Below are 14577 nucleotides of genomic sequence, written 5' to 3' on the forward strand. Positions count from 1 at the left end.
CTTAGGTCTTTGCCTGGCTAACTTGAGAGTCCAGGTTTCTGCATTGTCAGTTTGGTTCCAGTGCAGAATGCCCCTCTGCCAGATGTTAGAACATTCTTACAAGGGGTTCTTTGTCTGCACTAAATTTCTTCCTCCATTGGCACCATGGTATTTATCTTTGGTTCTCAGGGCACTGCAAGCACCTTCTTTTGAACCATTGTATATGGTGGACTTGCGATGGCTGACAGCAAAGACACTTTCCTCAGCTCGCAGATTTTCTAACTTGGCAGCACTGTCATGTTGTTCTTCATATTTGATTTTTCATCAAAATAGAGCGGTCCTAGATACTAAAGTGGGTTACCTTCCAAAGGTGGTTTCCCGTTTTCATATAAATGAGAAAATTGTAGTCCCGGCCTTTCAGTCTTCGAACCGGTCTACAGGTGAAGCTTCTCTGGATGTGGTTCGTGCCCTTTGTATTTACATGGATTGTACCAACTCCATCAGGAAATCAGATTTGCTCTTTGTGTTATATGGATTTCACAAATGAGGCCTGCCAGCAAACAAACAGACTTTGGCTCGCTGGCTCTGTATGACTATTTCTCAGGTCTATACAGAGGCTGATCTCCCTGTTCCTAACAAGGTGACAGCACATTCCACTTGGTCTGTGGGATCATCATGGGCAGTTAGACATGGCGCCTCGGCTGAACAGCTGTGCAAGGCAGCCACTTGGTCTTCTGTCCATACCTTTATCAAATTCTTTGCATTTGATACTTTTGCCTCCCAGGGTGCTTCCTTTGGGCGGCAAATTCTAATCTCTGCGCAGGAGCGTCCCCACCCTTAAGGGAGCTGCTTTAGGACAACCCCAAGGTAGATCCTATGGACCCTGAAGAAGAAAATTAGAGTTATGGTATAACATACCTTTGTTAACTCTCTTTCTTTGAGTTCCATAGGGTCCACAGGGCACCCACCCTGACACACCTGGCTTCAGTTGGGATCTGTTCTTTAACCTTTTTGTATCACTGATTCCCTCTTCATATGTTAAGTGTTTCTGGGGTACATTGTACTTCCCTCTCCACTTTCTGTTTCTTGCTGTTAGGCTTGGTTACAAATTAAATGCCTGTGGCTGGGGGTGGGGTATATAGGGAGGAGGACCAGTGCATGCTGGGAGCTCTAAAGCTGTAGCTGTTAGGTGATTTGGAGCATTCCAACTACATACCCCAAGGTAGATCCTGTGGACCCTAAAGATCCCGAAGAAAAAGAGAGTTAATAAAAGGTATGTTATACCATAACACTAATGATCGTAGTGCAGTTTGGTCTGCAGAGTCACAGTGCGACAGTTAGACTAGTGATAATAGTGGATGGACACAGGGACTGGAGTGAAGGTGAATAGGATGGAAACAGCACAGCTGCAGCCACTGGACACATTGCATAACACAGCTTAGCAGACTGGAGTCACCGTGGGAGTGTCTTATATAAAATTCAAAACCTGTGAGTATAGGACTCTGGGATGATGATTCAATCAGATCAAAGAAGTTCAGGTGGGCTTGGTTTTCAGTAAACAGAGCCTGCACATCTCTAATTTCCATACATTTAGTAATGCAATCAAATTGTTAACAATAAGGAAGGGTTGGGTATGAAATACTAGTTGCATTTCAAAAATCCTGACAGGGGGTCATAAGTATATTAACCCTACCGCTTTCCCCACCTAACCTCCCCCTAGTGCTGCATAACCATAACCCCCCTTCCCACAGCCCAACTCTTACCCTCCCTGGGGGTGCCTAACCCTAACCCTCCCCCTCGTGGCTATCACCCAACCTGTCCCTGCTTATCTTTGTTTGGGATGCTGGATGTCAGGATTTCTGCACCTATCTTTAATCCCCGATTGGGCCTTCGATGTCAAGATCAGACGGCCGGCATCCTGGTCATTGGTAAATTGACTACATCCCCTTTGGACAGTTGTTGTTTTTGCTTCTGGTGCAACAGGGCGCAGGGAGAAATGCCCAGGTGTAGTCTCCAGGTCTGTAAGTCACTGTGACACAGTCAGGGTGCGGTCTATCATCTTATCTTACTTTATTAGGGGTGCAAACACCTTTCCTCACCTCCCTTGTGGTGTTATTATTATTTTTTTTAACAACAAGACTAAACTGTAATACATTGTTACTGTACCTAGTGATGGCACAGCAATAAAACATTTGTCTGTCCATGGTGTTACATTGCACAGACTGCACATAACATTAGGCCCATAATAGTCACTGTATGATGATGTCCAGCTGATAAGCATTTACATTGTATTTCTAGTGTCAACAGAAAATGGTGCAATTATTCTATTTTTTGTATAACACTGAGACAATGAGGCTGATAGTATAGGGGTGTACACACCTGCATGGCACTGACCACGCCCACAAAGCACTGGCCACACCCCCACTGCACTAGCCACACCCCCACTGCACTAGCCACACCCCCACTGCACTAGCCACACCCGGCCACTCTTACTCTATAATAAGCCATTGATCACTTTAGCCCCAGGCCCACATGACCATTAATCCAGATCTGCAGAAAAGCTCTTTTTAAAAATAAATGACGACAAATTATTTATATCAATCATTTTTCTGTAACTGCACTGGAAAACATTTCTTGGTCAATTGTTCTGGATAAATTCGGTAACATTCACTCTGCATCAGTGATAAGATAGTCACAAACCACCTTAGGGCTTATGTAATAGGATACCATCTGCAGCCACTGAGGAAACTTTATTATTTTTAAAGCGGCAATTATTACACTCACAGGCAGTGGCGTAACTAGGGTATTTGGAACCCAGGGCAAATTTGAAAAGGGAGCGCCCCCCCCCCACAACATTCAGATATGTGCGCGCGTGGGAAAAAATGGGCGTGGTCACTTAAAAATGGGACGTGTCAACATGACACACCCCTTTATTTTCACGCTGAACATTCCTAACCATATGCACCTTAGCCCCAGTAGTACCCCCTTATACAGTACCCCCAGTAGGCAGTTGTGGTCCCTCTTATGCAGGCCCATAGTAATGCCCCTTATACAGTATCCCCAGTAGTGGTCCCCCTTATACAGCCCCCAATTAGTTCCCCTTACTCAGTGCCCCCAGTAGTGGTCCCCCCAAATGCAGTGCCCTATGTAATTTTCCACCTTATGCAGTGCCCCCAGTAGCAGTCCCCACAATGCAGTGCACCCAGTAGTGGTATCCCCTTATGCAGTGCCCTTTATATAGTGCCCCCAGTAGTAGTCCCCCCTATGCAGTGCCCTTTATATAGTGCCCCCAGCAGTAGTCCCCCCCATGCAGTTTTCCCAGTAGTGGTCCCCCTTATGCAGGCACCCAGTAGTGATCACCCCCTATCTAGTGCCCCCTGTAGTGGTCCCCCCAGTGCTGTGCCCCTAGCAGTAAGCCCCTTATATAGTGTCCCCAGCAGTAGTCCCCCCCTCCCATGCAGTGCCCCCAGTAGTGGTCCCCCTGATGCAGGCCCCCAGTAGTGGCCCCCCCCTATCCAGTGGTTCCTGTAGTGGTCCTTCCTGTTATTACCCCCAGTTGTGGTCCCCCCAGTGCAGTGCCCCTAGTAGTAGGCCCCTTTTATAATGCCCCCAGTAGTAGTTCCCCCCCCAAGTAGTGGTCCCCAGTTGAGGTTCCCCCTCCCGATTAAGTGCCCCCCCAGTAGAAGTCCTCCCAATAATGGTGCCCCCAGTAATAGCCCCCCCAGTAGAGGTCCTCCCAATAATGGTGCCCCCAGTAGTAGCCACCCCCCCCATTGTGCCCCCACCCCAGTAGAGGTCCCCTCAGTAGTAGCCACCCCCCTCCCCCGTTGTGCCCCCAGTAGTGCCGACAGGTTTTTTTAAAAAATATATAAAAATATACTTACCTGAATCCACGCTGCTGCTCCAGACCGCCACACCGCTCCCGCCGCCGCCACCCGCCAGTCCTCCCAGGCTGGCGCGATCAGCATAATGGGAGAGACGTCATGATGTCATGACGTCTGTCCCATTACCCACTGCAGGAGCTGGACGGAAGCCCGGCTCTTGCAGTGGGTGCTGCAGCAGTCAATGAGAGTCTATCTGACTCTCATTGGCTGCTGTTTAATACACGCATCGCTGCCAGCGCTGGCGGCGATGTGTGTGTTATGCACAGCCTGAGCCTGCCTCCTGGCGCTATTGGGCAAGCGCTCAGGGGGAGGGAACGGGCTCAGGTGTGCAGCACAGGACCGGCGCTGAAAGCCTAGCGCCGGTCCTGTGTAAATGTGTAGTGCTGACCGCACTCACTGCAGTCGGCTCTACACTGGTGGCTAACTAGGGCGGGCTGGACCATAGCTGGCTGCGCCCCCCGCGCCGCCGGTCCCACGGCGCCCAGGGCACGCACCCTGCTCGCCCTGCCCTAGTTATGCCACTGCTCACAGGAGTTCCTGCTGCAGCTTCCGATCACACCCTATTACATATCTCTAAGGTCTCTGAATGAATAGATCCCACAGCATTTTAGATGTTTTCTCTGCAGATTCTGACTCATTTCCTGACACATGCCGGCTCTAACAAGACTGTGGGGGTCATTCAGACCCACTCGCGAGCGGCAGTACGCTAGCAAGTGGTTCGATGTTCCCCACTACGCATGCGCACAACGTAGGGAGCTCTGTCGTGCGCATGCGCGAGACCCTGGGAGCGACGGGCTTTCCATCGCTCCGGGTCTCGCACCAAAGGGGGCGTGCTGTCGATGTTGATTGACAGCACGCCCCCTTTGGTGGGCGTGCCGGGGGCGTGGCGGCCAGATGGAGGCGTTCCCATGGTCTGATAGAGCCAAAATCACTCCAGGGCTTGTGGCAGGGAGACCCTACCGCAGGGTCTCCGTCGCAAGTCCGATGGTCGCGATGGTCAAGACCATCGCGACCATCTTTTTGGCCACTCGCATATGCTGTGGGTGGTCACCCACAGCTATACGAGAGGCCAGGAGGCCGCTCCATTTTCAAGGAGGAGGGCCCTGATTCAGAGCGAGCGCTCTAGTCAGAGCGTTCGGCTCTGAATCAAGCCTTGTGTTTCTTACTAGAAGATGCAGGGATTGGTTATTTATCCCACACCCCAACTCCTAATCCTGTACAGCTTCATATACTTTAATTCCAGAGATTATTAGTTTAAAAGTCTCAATATTAAGTGTTAATCTTTCTGCCTTCTCTTAGTCCTATAACACCTTGTATACTTGTTAGTTTTTGTCTTTCAAACTTTTTTGTTATAAAATTTGTATTTGTTGCATTTTTGTAAAATTTAGAGAAATCAGGTAATAAGAATTAATGTATAAATGAATCATTGATGGAATATAAATAAAATAAAATAAAGACATAGGAAGGATGAGAGAGTATATAAATAATTGTAGACTATCTGGGTGGGAAGTGAGATTTGGGATAGGGAAATACAGAGTTGTAGAGTGATGAAAAGTATTCTTGGAAATTACCTTTTTTCTGACCAGGCGTTTCCTGTTATGGACGATACCCCAGGTGGCGATGCCGATCAGGACAAGCTTTTGTTGGCTTCCACTGAAATCCCGCACAGCCTCTCCCACATATTTCATCACCCCAGCATGAGTACCGCCGGTAATGATCCAGGCTCCTGAATGGAGAGACATGCACAAGTGTCAGTGATGGAAGATGAAAGGTGCACCCTGGGGGGGGAACTCCAGTGATGGGATCCTTTAAACCCTGCCCCATAAGCTCTATTTAAGCACTATCCTACTAAATCACACACATGGTCTTCTTCCTATGTCAGGTAGGCTCTATATATGTACTTGTATGGGCAAGTCTCTTCACCTTTCACTGACTGTACTATGGCGGATCATTTTTATTTACTATTTATTTTTATAGCACCACCAATATACACAGCACTGTACAGAGAATATATGGCATTCATATCAGTCACTGCCCAAATTAAACTAGAGCACCTACAGGAAACTCACAAACATGGGAAGAACATACAAGATGAGCCATGACCAGGAATTGAACTCATAACCTCAGGGCAGTAATGCTATCCATAAAGCCTTCTTTATCCTGTATATATTATTAGTAACCTAGGTGCCGATCTGACTTAGGGGTAAATTTACTAAGAATCGAGTTTGGTTGAGTTAGTATTCTCTGGAAAGTTTTTGCCATTCTTTGCAACTTGTAAATTTACTAACATATAACTTGGGAGAGAATTCTCAATTACTACAGGACAAATCGAGAGAGTCAGCAAAGATGCTTCATTTCACCATCGGCCAAACTCGCGAAAATTTTCCCTAGTAAAAATATGATTCAGGAATTTACCAATTGTTGGGTTTTATAACATTCATTAGAATGGGCAATACTTGTGTCCAAAATCGGTAAACCAACTCATTGGATGTAAAATGTAAGAGACCAATTTATTATATATAAAGGACCAATTAAAAGGAGAACACTTGATGGGATTAGTGAATACAATATGGAAAGATAGAATTAATCAGATTGGATAAATTATAAAATTAAAATAAAACTTGGTAAGTAAAAAACCCCCAAAAAATATATAGGGATCGGTAATGGCATAAAAACTGAAAATGCAAACAATCAATACGCAGCCTAATACATTTCAGTATAGGTCACAGACTTTGGTAAAAAACAAATATATCATGCTGAACTGCCACTATGTTGCCAAATCTAAATAAGTGGCCAGAAAATATAACCAGTTCCTGTTGGTAGTGTTAATTCATTGAAAAAATAGGAAAGGTTAATCTCTTCTGTATATTACTTTTACCTGGATGTCAAGGTACTAAATAAATAACAAACATATCACTGGCCAGTGATTGGAGGATGTTTATGCACAGAGACCTACTGATGATCCCCAGTAATAGTATTGAAATAGGTGAGTCAATCCATTAAAGTGGCATTTTAGGATCTTTTCTTTTGGATGTGTTTGTATAAGAGAATTACTTCAAACTTCTGAATGAGGATGTAGAAATGAATAAACTATTTAATAAAATGGAATCCCTTTGCTTAGCAGAAACTTGCCATTGGTGGGACCAGTTTTCTCTGCAGAAATACCTCGATAAAGATTTAATCCCACATGGCCTTAGCATTTTTAAGACATCTTTTAAGGAGGACAAAACCTTTGCAGAAATTTGGGATAAAACATTAGACCAATGTTCCAGAACACTTATGGAGCTTTTGATCAAATATTGGAACACGAAAGTACTAGAGATACAAAAAGAATAGAAGATATACAGACGGAACTTAGATATTTTGAAAAATGTCCAGTTTATACAGATGGGGATATGAACATCAATCTTAAAGTAGAAGAGTTTGACTAAACACTGATAGCAAGGAAAGAGAAGAAATTATATAGAGACAGGGAAGACTATGATAATAATAAAGTCCGCTCCTTCAATAGAAGGTTTAGGACACCTTCTAATCATAGGACTCCTAACAAATTTAGACAAAAAACACTGCCATTCGTGAAATATAGAAATAATAACTATGAGAAATTAAGATCCATGTCACATCGTGACCAGGGGAGAAATCACTATAATTCACATACTAGACAAACCTCACCAAGAAAATATCAATCCAATGACTGGGATCTAACGAGGTATAATAGATTTAGTATCCTTCAGCATGGTAATGCGGACATCCAAGATCCTAAAGCAATTATCAATGGAGACACTTTAGAAAACAAACAACCGTTTTTAGGTACAGAGAGAAGAACTGACCACCCTCTGCCATCCCAAACATCCAGAGAAAGGGACCCCACTTTATTTTGGAGTGGAAAAAGGGTAAGAGAGGAAGAAAGAGAGGAACTAGAGGGGACACTGCCAAAAAGAAATAAAAATCTAAGATTGAGATAAACAGTTGGGGAGTATTTAATTTATCAAGTAGACAGTTAACATTGGATGAAACTAAATTACTTAATAAGGGACTAAAATTTGCCCCTGTGATGAAACCTAACCTGTTTGATTTGTTTATAGACCTAAAACAAATTTGTGAGGACATTAAGTCGCAAGAGGTATTTTGCACAAAAAAGTTAAAACAAAAAAATATTGAAGGTTTTCCCATTATTCTAGATTCTGAGGATGATATACCACTTGACATTTTAGAGTCCCTTTTGGAGGAAAACAGTAATATCACACAGACAGACAACTAAACTGTATGATGTAGGGATGTGCAGGCTCGGATAGGTTCGAGTTTGCACGTGGAGTTCGGATTTTTCCCTCCAAAAAAACGGAACTCAGAACGAGGCAAAACGTCATCTTACATGGACGAACATCATCATTCCTGGTCTTTTGTCCAGGAATGATGATGTTCGTCCATGTAAGATGACGTTTTGCCTCGTTCTGAGTTCCGTTTTTTTGGAGGGAAAAATCCGAACTCCACGTGCAAACTCGAACCTATCCGAGCCTGCACATCCCTAGTATGATGTCTCGTCTCATCAAAAAGTTTTCAAGAACCCTTCTAACTTCTATCCACTACACTGTAGGGGTCCTCATGTAGAGAGTTTTTATTCAGCCATGATGGAGGACTTTAGAGATCTCTGTAAGAGTGGACATGAAAAATAAGAAAGATAATCTGACAAAGCATGAAAGAACGGCGCTTAAGAAACTGACTGAAGATCACTCCATTGTGATCAAACATACAGACAAAAGGGGGGGGGCTTGTTATTCAGGACAGATGAAACTACTTACAAGAAGCTTATAGACAGTTGGATAACCTTGACTTCTACAAAAAACTCAAAGATCCCACTGAGGAATATAAAGAGGAAATGAAAAATTTGCTAGCTCAGGCACTATTAGAAAATGTTATAGATAAGGAAATTTGGCAATTTTTATTTATAACACATCCGATGATCCCTATTTATTATCACTTACCCAAAATACACAAAACCTTCACTTCACCCCCTGGGCGTCCCATTATTTTGGGTGTTGGGTCCCTTACCACGAATTTATCAATGTATGTTGATTCTCATTTACAAGCTCATGGGATGTCTCTGCAGTCCCATATTAAAGATACCAGACACTTCTTGGAAAAATGTTTAAATATACTATGGAAAGACACATACTTATTACTTACATGTGATGTTGAATCACTATACACTAATATACAACATGATTTAGTAATATCAGCAGTAAATCATTTCTTGTCTCATGATTTGGGGCTAACAGTGACATCACGCAAATTTATCTAATCATCTATTAAGTTTATATTAAAGCACAACGATTTTGTTTTAGAGTCACAATTTTATTTACAGACATGGGGCACTGCCATGGGAACCAGTTTTGCTACGAGTTTCGCCAACCTTCTAATGGGGTGCTTCGAAAAGCGTTACATTTGGGGGGGCAATTTTGGGGCGAGCCTGGTTTTCTATGGCAGGTACATAGAGGATTTATTTTTTATTTGGGATAGGGATGCACTTTCAGCCACTTATTTTGTTCAATATTTAAATAGGAATGATTTAGGTCTCAAATTTACCAGCACGTTTAGTAAAAATACCATCAATTACCTAGATATTATGGTCAGTGTGTCAAACATGACACTAGACACATCAATGTATACGAAAGAGGTCGATTGTAATAAGTATCTAAACTATACAAGTTGCCATCATATAAGTTGGAAAAACAACATACCCAAAGGACAATTTCTCCGGTTATGGAGAAATTTTTCTACAGAAGCGATGTTTATACAACAATCACAAACCATGTATCATGCCTTTTTGGAGGAAGGTTATCCAACTGATATTCTAGATAGAGCAATTAATCAAGTTAAATCGGTAGAAAGAAATGTACTACTAGCTCCAAGAACTATGCCGAACAAACCAGGAGATTCACTACGGCCTTCAGGTCATAAGGAGGAAAATAGGTCTATGGCATTTATCACACATATCAATTCATCGGCCAAAGAAATTAGAAGGATCATCACTAAGAATTCCTCTTTACTTTAAATGGATAGATTTCTAGCATCCTCCTTGTCTGAAACAACTAAGGTTGTTTTTAGACGGTCAAATACATTGAAACAAAAACTAGCGCCAAGTAGACTCAAAGATAAGATCAATGATAATGAGAACCACTCCATAATATCCTGGCTACCACCCAAACCAAAAGGTTTTTTTAAATGCGGTGACTTCCTTTTTTAGTGGAGAGGAATTCAGAATCAAAAGTTTTATAAACTGTAAATCTACCTTTGTGACTTAGGTCTTACAATGTGACTGTGGAATACAGTACGTTGGGCGAACCACACGAGCACTCAGCACACAGGTTTTAGAACATAGACGTGACATTGTGAAGAATCTTATCAATCATAATGTACCCAGGTATTTTTCCTCCTGTCCTGAAGGCAATATTGCTCATTTGAAAATATCAGCTATTGAACAGGTTAAAAGCACAAATAGAAAAGGTGATAGATTCAAACGTCTCAGCAGAAAAGAGGCCTTCTGGATATTCAAACTGAATACATTAACTCCAAATGGCCTAAATGACACTATAGAACTGAACAACATCTAGTACACATACAATAGGATCTTCTAGTCCTGAATTCCATTAAGTACCTTCCACCTATCCTCTGGACCGTGTTCTGGGCGGCTCTCCGTGATCTCCCGAATTAGATCACAGATACTTGTGGGTAATCCTTGGAGATGGTGGTGATCTGCTCAGTGTGAGGCCAGAGCCATTTACACTATGCCTTTATTTATATTTTAGATTTATTCATTCATTCATGTCCACCTTTTTCAAGCTCTCTTTCACCCATGTTATCTAACCATAAGTGATATATAACCCCAATAAATCTTGGAGCAGTTACTTTTAGATAAGATTAAATTATTTTCTTTAATTGTTTTCTTTTGGTTCCCATGTATTATTGTTTCACATACTGCTTTATCAGTTAAAGCACTGGACAAACCCATAGAAACCAATATAAAGATACAAGCTAAATTTATGTTACATGTTTTTAGTTATCGAATTTCTACCTTGAATTATGTACTAATAACAATTAATAGTGAACAAAATACTAAGTGTTTTGACCTAAGCCTTACAACAAATATCAGTATACCACGGCGAATCCTAAGTAATATATGTAAGGTCTTAATTCTATGTAAGTGCAGTCTATATCTGCTATTTATACATATTAACTTGATTTGCATTGTTTCTCTTATTCTTGTGTTATCTTGTTAATAAGAGATTAATAATATAATATTGGAAATGCTGTGTTGTAGTTTATATACTGTATATTTCAGCAGGATAATTCTCATAATATGAAAATATTTTTCATTCTAGCTATATTACTAATTAATCTCTATTTGGTTCAATAGAGACTTTTAAAGTTCTGTACCATTATATATGTCTTTACAGATTATTCTCCTAGTACGTTAATGATATTAAATTTAATGTTAAACTGTTAATCTAATTATGATAATCAATGCTATTAATATGCGGTTCTATACTTCTGATTAGTAATAATAGGATTGAAGTCTCCCTTTTTATGTCATGGCAATTAATATTATTCATATGCGGTTCTATACTTATGAATAGTAACAATAAGATTGATGTTTTCCCTCTTTACACGATGTTAGCTAGATTAGAGATACACACACACACACACCTAATTAAGTCCTACTACCTAGTAAGAAAAGGTTCAGGTCTGAATGACCTATTCTAATTGGACACCTGAGGTATTTATAGCAATGGACTTACACACTGGGGATACTGCTTTTGAGGAAACAGCAAGTGCAGAGAAACGCGTCAAGCCTGCCCCACCAGCCAACTGTCGCACACTTTGAGACCACTGAGCTATTGACTGTTCACCACATTATATGGTCCTACCACCGGCCCAAGCTACAGAGACCACGAGACAGTCCTTTCATTAGGACTTTTCTATTACCGCTCATCACTGCCCACGGCCGACCCTGCTGCAGAGCGTTCACCTGAGGAGCTACAGGTTGTTTCCGGATGGTGTTTGGCTCACGAGTGCACTCGAATTGGACCAGCCCTGCAAGGCTAATGGAGCCAGAACATAAAGGTACCACACTTACTTAAGGGGCAGAGACATTACCTTGTCACATCAAGTGATTTAAATCCAACACGCGCTGTCATTTACTGCCCATGCTGTCTCTCACACCACCGGTATCATTCAGACTGCGGTTGAAGTTTGAAGTAATTCTCTTATACAAAACACATCCAAAAGAAAAGATCCTAAAATGCCACTTTAATGGAAAATCATTATTGACTCACCTACTTCAATACTATTACTGGGGATCATCAGTAGGTCTCTGTGCATAACGTTGCTAACCCTTTTACATCCTACAATCACTGGCCAGTGATATGTTTGTTATTTAACTAGTACCTTGACATCCAGGTAAAAGTAATATATGGAAGAGATTAACTTTTCCTATTTTTTCAATGAATTAACACTACCAGCAGGAACTGGTTATAGATTTGGCAACATAGTGGCAGTTCAGCGCCATCCTGACACTGAGGATAATTTGGGTATATTTGTTTTTTTTACCAAAAAGTCTGTGACCTATACTGAAATGTATTAGGCTGTGTATTGATTGTTTGCATGTTTCAGTTTTTATGCCATTACCGATCCCCATATTTATTTTTATTTATTTATTTTACTTACCAATTTTTATTTTAATTTTATAATTTATCCAATCTGATTAATTATATCTTTCCATATTGTATTCACTAATCCCATCAATTGTTCTCCTTTTATTTGGTCCTTTATAGATAATAAATTGGTCTTTTACATTTTACATCCATTTAGAGATGCTTTTGTCTGTTATCTGATAGATAGATGTAAATATGCTCTTTAGAGGTACCGCTTCATAATTTTGTTTCCTTTCTTTCTACATTTGTAGGAGGGTCAGCTCCTCCATTGGTAGCAGCAATCTCTAAAGCCCCTTTTAGCTAAATTCCATTAATCCCAATTAATATAGCGCCCCTCATTTCTGTGTTTTTTTCTTTGTGGTATCAACCAATTCACCTGCCTGTGAGCTGCGAGTTCTGCAGAAACATACATATATCAGTGTGATACATGTATGTTTTTGGCTATAAGTAGCCAAAAAAGGGTTAAATGTAAAAAAAATAATAATTACGTGGGGCTCCCCCCAAAAAAGAATAACCAGCCCCGGGCTCCTGAGCCAGTATGGCTAGTTTGAGCCAGGTGCCAGTTTTAAAAATATGGGGACCTACACACGATTTATTCCCTGTATTTTTAAAACCAGGACCAGCTCACAGAGCCCAGTGCTGGTTCATAAAATACGGGGAAACCTTCAACATTTTGTCTCCCATATTATGAAAACCAGGACTGGCTCTGGTTATGCTTTTGGGGGGAACCCAACATAATTTGTTTTCTAATTTTTTAACTAATAATACACACATTCAGCCTACATGTATCTCACTGATATGTGCAGGCTGCATGTTCAGGTGTGTTTGGCTGCAGTCAGGCACAGGAAACTCACCAGAGAAAACTCGATCTCATTCACCATCAAAAAACTCGATTCAGCCAAATTCAATTCTAATAAAATATACAATCACTGAGGAGTACAAGCTCAAAGTTTTTTCTCTCCAATTATTAATCATTGTTAATTGAACATTTAATAGAAAACTTGATGTTGTAGATTTTGACCAGCAAATTATTATTTCTTGTTCTACTGTAGGGATCAGACTCAATAATCCATTTCTTGTCCTGCCAGGGAATAAACATTCCCATGTTCTGGAAATAAAGAACCTTTTCCTTGTCTGAAGCTCAGCATTATGGAAAGAGGATGATGGAGGACAGCAGATAAGTGGGAGAGAAATGGACATAATAAGAGGACAAGACTGGCCGGGAAAAGCATTGTGGTGATACATGAGGCCACCTTACCTGTGCTCTCTGCTGCTTTCACAAGGCCCCGACTGAACTGCTCTTTCAGCCTTGGGCTGATGCTGAAGTTTTTGGCCCCTCCGGTCACTGATATCAGAAGACTGGGTGCACTGAGCTTCCATTGTTTAGTCATGAGGTCATACAGATCGTTGGGTGAAGTGTCACATGATGCCCGCACATACTGTAGAGGAACATGGACCAGTGTGAGATACTTATACACTGTAGTTAGATAGACAGAAGGTATGTTCTGTAAAATGAGCTCCTTTTCATATAAGTAATGCCCTAAATGTCTCAGACCCCACACAATTCCCAGGAAGACATTCAGAGTCCTGCACTCACCTTTGCCAATGTCCTGTTGGTTCCTGTGAAGGTCATATCTCCATAGAAGTCACTAGAGAAATCTCTGACATGTTTCTGGGGATCCCAGGTGATTTCAGGAGCAGGGATGACCTGGAAGTGTCTCTCTCTGGTTTGGAAACAGCCGCAGGTCTCTCTGAGTAAGGAAAAGTGAAATGGTGACAGGTTTCCTGGTGTCATTACAGATGGGGGATACATTATATAGATCCACATTCATTGTAATACATAGTTAATAGATTCAGATTCTTTTAACATACCTGGAATAATATACACCCACTAGAGATTGAGACCAAATACAGTGCATGGAACCATAAACTAACCAATCAATAAGCAGTATATCTATGCACTCTACATTTCATACTAATCTCTATATTCAGTACTAGTAGAG

General features: G+C 41.5%; 1 protein-coding gene across 1 annotated transcript in view; it reads right to left on the bottom strand.

Annotated features, from left to right (window-relative positions):
• Positions 1 to 14369, bottom strand: part of LOC148454263 (transient receptor potential cation channel subfamily M member 2-like) — a 188307-nt gene extending 173938 nt beyond the window's left edge. The window contains exons 1-3 of the mRNA XM_088461126.1: positions 14172 to 14369; positions 13833 to 14013; positions 5435 to 5589 (exon numbers count right to left, since the gene is read on the bottom strand). Coding sequence (XP_088317252.1) covers positions 5435 to 5589; positions 13833 to 14013; positions 14172 to 14369 — 534 coding nt within the window. The remainder of the gene's footprint in view (positions 1 to 5434; positions 5590 to 13832; positions 14014 to 14171) is intronic.
• Between the last annotated feature and the right edge of the window lie 208 nt (positions 14370 to 14577).

Source organism: Taudactylus pleione, unplaced genomic scaffold (assembly GCF_031769625.1).
Source record: "Taudactylus pleione unplaced genomic scaffold, aTauple2 ptg001020l, whole genome shotgun sequence".
NCBI classification, from domain to species: domain Eukaryota; kingdom Metazoa; phylum Chordata; class Amphibia; order Anura; family Myobatrachidae; genus Taudactylus; species Taudactylus pleione.